The sequence below is a fragment of the Vicia villosa genome, linkage group LG1 (assembly GCF_029867415.1).
Source record: "Vicia villosa cultivar HV-30 ecotype Madison, WI linkage group LG1, Vvil1.0, whole genome shotgun sequence".
NCBI lineage: Eukaryota > Viridiplantae > Streptophyta > Magnoliopsida > Fabales > Fabaceae > Vicia > Vicia villosa.
The window spans coordinates 60,437,607-60,444,269 of NC_081180.1; the positions used below are offsets into that span (position 1 = coordinate 60,437,607).

The window sequence follows — 6,663 nt, forward strand, 5'->3', positions numbered from 1 at the left end:
TATTGAATATTTTTTTCAACACCTCCGCTATAAATGGCCTTATAAGAAGTACTCCTATAGCGTGTCAATTTTTTATCAACTTTGAATCTTAAAACTAAATTGCTATTGTTTTTTTTCTTTTGATTTATGTAACCATTTTTTTATTTTAAAAAATTATTTAAAATATATAACACATGATAAATGTACTAGGAGTCATTACCTCAATTTTATATTAGTTGTGCATTAAAAATCTAACATTACTCATTACTTTTATAAATATATAATTTTTGTTAGGATCACAAAAAACATGTCCGTATAAACACATTTCTCTTTTATGTAATTATGTTTTCTTTCTATATATAAAAATCTCATAGTGTGAAAACATTTGCTAGAATAAAAAAAAGACATGTGTAAAAATTAAAAAACAAAAACTCCTTCATAAAAAAAAATCAAAAATTCCAACAGAAAAATAACTCTCAAAAACTGCCTATTAAATACTGAATATTGATTCTTCAATCTGTCCGAATAATCGCTGGTTTCTCGAACAGCGTGTCGTTTTCCGTTCCCGCCCACTTCACACTCTCTCTCTCTTTCCACCATGGGAAATTCCTCCAAGGACAATTCCACTAACTCCGGCGACGCTCCTCCTGCCGACGCTCCTCCCTCCGATTCAAGCACTTACTCCGAGGGCGAGAAAGTCCTCGCTTACCACGGTCCCCGCATCTACGAAGCAAAGGTACTTCTCATTTTCCCCTTGTACTCAATTTTTTCTCCAATTATCATTTTCAATACTTTCTCCTCTCAGTTTTTCTCTCATTGTTTATACTTGTTTCGAATTCGCCAATTCCGTGTTTGTAAAGAAATTTAACTTTGCAGTCACTAACTGTCAGGAACCGTTCCAAACTTTGCTTTTTCTGTGTTGGGGATTAGGGATTCGGTTCAGTGTTTTAGAGTTTACATTTTTATTTGTTTCATAAAATTGTTAAAATTATTTATTTCAGAAAATTGTTAAAATTTGTTGATTCTACTTGCTTTGACTGAAATTGTTAAAGTTTCTTAAAATTGTTACAAATTTTTTCTAATGTGTGATTGATTGAATGTTTGATCATAGGATTTGTATATTTACTAGAAAAGGGTGGATAATAGTAAGATGTTGAATTGAGAGTGTTTTTAAGGCTATTTTGATGAAGTTCTTATTCGATGTATGTAAACCTAATGTACATCAGAGACAAAGTGTATATCTTGTTCTGACCTTGTGATTTTATAAGTTATTGTATGGTTTATTCATCAGGTGCAAAAGGCGGAGATCAGAAAGAATGAATGGAGATACTTTGTTCACTACCTTGTAAGTTTAACCATAGTATTTCCTTCTTGGTAGATATTGTTTCACGGACTCAAGTTATTGTTCGGTTTTAGTTTGGAACATTTGAATCCAGTTTTTGCCTAAAAAGTCAATTTGAAATGGAAGTAAGGGGAGGATTTTTTGCAAGCAGAGTCTGTTTACTTTGTTTCCTATTTTCATTTTCACTCTCAAACTATCTTCACTTACAATTTTTGAGAACAGATCTAGAATTTTCAAAATATTTGAAAATGCCAAAATATTGCTTTCATTATTTTTGAAAATACCTTCGCAGTCTGCTTTCTATTTTCTCTCTATCACAAGTATTCACTACATGAGCCTTGCATCTCCTTGTTGGCAATCTAAAACGAACATAAAATTTAGATAATCAGTATTTAAAATGTTTTTAGAAAGTAAACGGGGTTGCAAAATGAAGTTTTTTTCAAACTTAAGTATGTAAACTTTAATTAGATATAAAGTCATTTTTACCGTTGCCTCTGTTTAATTTAATTTTTTAAACTACTAATATTTATCTTGCCAAATTTGACAAAGTGATTCACTTGATAAGTTAATCCGAAACTCTAAGTGTTCACAGGATATAGTATTGATTATGGGTTGCTTTACGCTTTTGTTTTGCAGGGCTGGAATAAAAAGTGAGTTTCTTGTCATTTCCATTAGTTTATTTCATCAAGTAATAAAGGTACAAATGACCAGTCTTAAATGATCATGCTCCAAACTATCAGTTTACAATTTTCTGAAAATACTTTAGTCGTTCTTGTGCATGCGACTCAAAATTGATGTAAGCTTTACCATTAAGTAAGCAGCAGAGTTAATACTTGACAAATTTCCAAAGTCAAATTCTAATGTTAAATGTCAATGGAAGTGGTACGCAAGGGTCTTATTGGAACTTGTTTGACAATTTGTTTACATGGCCTTTGTAATGCTGATCTATAACTTTCTAGAGAGAATTGCCTTTATTGTGGCTTATGTTGCCATAAATGTTTTGCATCAACTACATGTAAAAGGTTAAATTGTATTTCTTCCCGTTTTTATTAATGAATTCATGTTCCTTATCTCTAATTCAATGACCAATTAAATGTTTGCATGATCTTTTAATATTATCATTGGTCTGATATATTTCCAACAGTTGGGATGAATGGGTAGGTGAGAGCCGTTTAATGAAACATACTGAAGCGAATGTTGTGAAACAGCATGCCTTAGACAAAAAGCAAGGTGTAGACAAGAATGTTAAATCTGGGCGTTCAAATCAAGGAAAGGCCAAAAGTTCTACTGGTGAGAAATGTTCTCTTTCAAGTGGAGATATTGTATTATTACAGTTTGTTGTAGCTTTTGAATAACAAACTTCTATTCTGGCAAGGGGGTTCCAAAGACTCCTAGTATGTGTTTGTAAATGTAAAAGGTTTCTCTGTTAGTGCTTCTCTCCAGAATATTTGGGATGTGCATTGAATTATCAAACACCTCTATACTAAGTGTCTTTCTTGTATCTGATATGTATATGAGTCACAGATGTGGACATTTCTATTCCTTACCAGTCAATTGCACCTACACATTTTTAATCACTTAACAATATGTAGGTGCAATTGCCCGGGCACAAAATCCTTATTATGATATGTGTCCTTATTCTGCTTTGCTAGCTTCGTAATTTAACATTTTCTTATTTAACATTTTCTTTGGATTCTGTAGATGCCAAAGTGGATAAAGAAGACATCAAGAACACTGGTATTCAGTAAATTTCATCTTCCCAATTTCCTTTAAATTTCATCTTTTCAGTTTCCTTTAAATTTCATTAAATTATGTATTTTAATATTTAGTTTGACTATTTTCTTCACGCTCAATAGGACCAAATTTCTATCGCAAAATTTTGAACCATTTGATTAGAAGAGGCTTGAATTTTTTCTTTCTTTTTTCTTCTTCTTGGTTTTCCTTTTTTTGGATTTAATATCCCACTGAAAAAATTACCCACTTTGCTGGTTACCTGATTGCTGTGCCAAATAGTCTAATATACGACCCATAACAATTCTTACCCATATATCCCTGAAAAGGCCAATAACCTCCATCTAATAAGTGGGCTATGACACTATGTTAAGGAGACAAATCTAATTAGTCAAGAAAGCCTTTTTGTTTTGTTTAGCATTGTTTATAATTAATTTTTGTTGCCTTAAGCAAATTGTTGATGGCACATTTTATTCTTTTTAAGATGTCCCGTGATAACTTTCTTAAGCTTCAACTTTTGTGATTGCAAGTATTAGTTTTTTTTGGATTAGGTATTCAATCCTACATAATTGGATTTTAAGATGAAGATGCTCTTCTTTTTTGGCCAGGATGAAATAATCCATTCCAGCTAACCTGTTTATAATTAATCATTTTGATTTGTTGAATATAAATATTAATTATGAATTTTCCTTCTAAATAAATTAAGTTCATCTAGCTTCTAAACCGTATAAAATTTTCTTTCAGTTTTTTATACTTATGTTTAAGCCATGGGCTATTTCATCGATATTTATGCCTGACAATCATTTTTCATGATCCCTCCATTTAAACACACTAGTTATTAATCAATAAGGTGGACCTCAATTCTTCTGTTTGAATGCAATGTCTTCATTGATTTGTTGATGTGAAAATAACTGTGTTTATATCAGCTTGGCTTCACTAATAAGTTTAACATGTCAAACTGTGCAGTGTCAAAAGGAAAAAAACGAAAGAATGATTCAGGAATTGAGGTTTGGTTTATACGATGTTTTAATTGTATTGTCTGCATGTTCCTTATTTTAAGATCCAGAAGGTTTACAATTTTCATTGAATTTCTCTTCATATCATATAGTAATTGTACCTATTTTCATTTCACATTTCCTTAAAAATGCAAATACCTTCATTTTGCCACAATCCTTTTGACTGGAAACGTTCTACTAAGTGTGATTTTCTAATTATTAGAAGGGCAGCGGGAATGTTGAAAAGCTTTTTAAAATTCAAATCCCTGCATCGTTAAAGAAACAACTTGTTGATGACTGGGACTTTGTTAATCAGCAAGATAAGGTAAATGGAGATAATTAAGTTTACTCTATCCAGTTATTATTTTCTCGCATATTAGGGTTAGAGTTTGATGTATGTTTCTTGTATGAAGGTTACAGATGACCGTGAGTTAAGTTGTTTCTTTTGATGTATGTTTCATATATTATATAGTAGCTGAATTATTCGACAATGATCTTACAGACACCAGCGGCGCTGGTTCTTCTCTTTTGGATATCTAGAGAATTGTCTTCTCAAATTGCTTTCATCTCTTTAGGCTTCCTTGACCAAAATGCACAAATGCTCAATTTTTGGGTTGTAATTTATATTAAAATGAAAATACATGTTTTATTAGTTTTCTGTACAAATTGTAGACCTATTGCATACAATTTCCTTTGTTCTTTAACAATGTGTCATTGTTGCCTCTCAAATATCTGACTATTTAAACCTATCCTTTTTAGCTTACAAATATTTATGCGATGACATTATTTTCATTCTGATGCAATGCATGATTGTTTAACATTTTATCATTTGATTACTACTTTATAAAGTGATAACCTATTTTAGTGAGTTAATAATCTCATCACATGTTTATTTTTATTTTTTACGTTTCTCCCTGCAGCTTGTGAAACTTCCTCGTTCACCCACTGTTGATGAAATTCTGACAAAGTACCTTGAATACAAGTCAAAGAAAGACAGCGCGTAAGAAATTATTTCTAAATAAAAATTCTTATGCTTCATCCCATACATCTAGTTTTTGGACTAATGATGAAGGCATCTATCTACAATGTGTTTCTATAATACAGGGCGGCTGATTCAACAGGGGAAGTTTTGAAAGGAATAAGGTGTTATTTTGATAAAGCATTGCCTATGATGCTCTTATATAAAAAAGAACGCAAGCAATGTAATGAAGCAGTTGTGGACAGTGTGTCTCCATCAACCATATATGGGGCTGAACATTTATTACGCCTCTTTGGTATGTTCTGTACTTTTTTCTGCTTTTACGTGTGTGCTCTGAAGGAGGATACCCTATGCGGGCACATGTACTTTCATTTTGTCTTGGGAAATATTTTTTGTGATCCTTGTTTCTTGTGGATCTTGTTTCTGGCATCTCAAGTTTGAAAATTTCAAGAGTCATGGCTAGGAGTTTTGGTTTTGACCCTCCCTTTTTACTATTTGCTAAACCATCATAATTTTCTCCGGTGATTGCTGAATCTTCAATGATTTTTGGCTAGTTGCTAGAATTTTTAGTGATTCTCTGCAGTGTTATTTTTATTTCAGCCATTGAAACAATGGAGTATTCTTAGAGACAATATATTTCTATTAAGGGTGTAGCATTTGAACATACCTGAAAGAAGTTTCTTAAATGTATCCGTAAAACAATCAGATTTTTTCCTGTGCTTGCAGTTAAGTTACCTGAGCTTTTGGCATATGTGAACATTGAAGAGGAAACATTAAACCGCTTGCAGCTGAAACTGCTTGACTTTCTCAAGTAAACGTTTATACTCATCTCATTATATTTGATATTAGATTCTATTGTACTGGATCCTTACTGAAATGTGATAACTTTTTAAGAGTCCTGATAAATACTGCACTATGCTCCTAGCTGAATTAATGTCAAAAGCTGTCAAATAAATATTGATGTACTTGCTTTAATAGCCAATAAAATTTTGGCTTCATAAGCTTGTGTACAAATTGATAATTGCAATAAATTCCAAGGAGTTGGACTATTAGATTTGTCGGCGAAATGGTAATAACCACTGTAAACTCACAACTGTGAGAGCTCGCGTTTGAACCCTGTTGTTGGCTTCAATCTAGTAATATCGATTTTTGTCAGTTGAGCTAGGATTTGCAACTATTATGATAGATATTAATATTACAAAAAAAATGCATGTTACTTTCTCTAGAATTTTGTTGCTATTGGTTTGATGAAAAAAACTGATTGCAGGTTCTTGCAGAAAAATCAAAGCACTTATTTTCTCTCAGCATATGATGGGACAAAAGGAAAAGGGAAGGGAAGGGATGAATGAGAGTCACTCTTGATTCCTAGTCTTCCTCATCTGTTGTATTCTTAATGATTGCCATATATATCTCTCCCTTGGAAATCTGTTGTTGTAATAATAATATTGCCTAATTCATTCTTTAATTTTTAAAGTTTACAGAATACTTGTGAATCAAAACATCTGATGACTCCATATAGATATTTTCCCACCACTACATTTTCAAAAGAACTACTGCATATAGCTAGACAGTGTTCTTTTGGATTACACGACTTGAAGTGTACATTTGAATAGTACAAAAATTGTGTTTATTTTAAA

The 6,663-nt window shown here is 31.9% G+C and overlaps 1 protein-coding gene across 1 annotated transcript; it reads left to right on the top strand.

The window, feature by feature from the left end:
• Positions 1–461: 461 nt before the first annotated feature.
• On the top strand, positions 462–6,663 carry LOC131639151 (protein MRG1-like). Its single transcript, XM_058909659.1, has 11 exons — positions 462–715; positions 1,271–1,324; positions 1,958–1,971; positions 2,466–2,611; positions 3,023–3,058; positions 4,019–4,059; positions 4,271–4,372; positions 4,968–5,047; positions 5,152–5,321; positions 5,753–5,837; positions 6,294–6,663. Exons 1-11 carry the CDS (start codon positions 578–580, stop codon positions 6,373–6,375), a joined length of 948 nt encoding a protein of 315 aa, XP_058765642.1. The 5' UTR covers positions 462–577; the 3' UTR covers positions 6,376–6,663.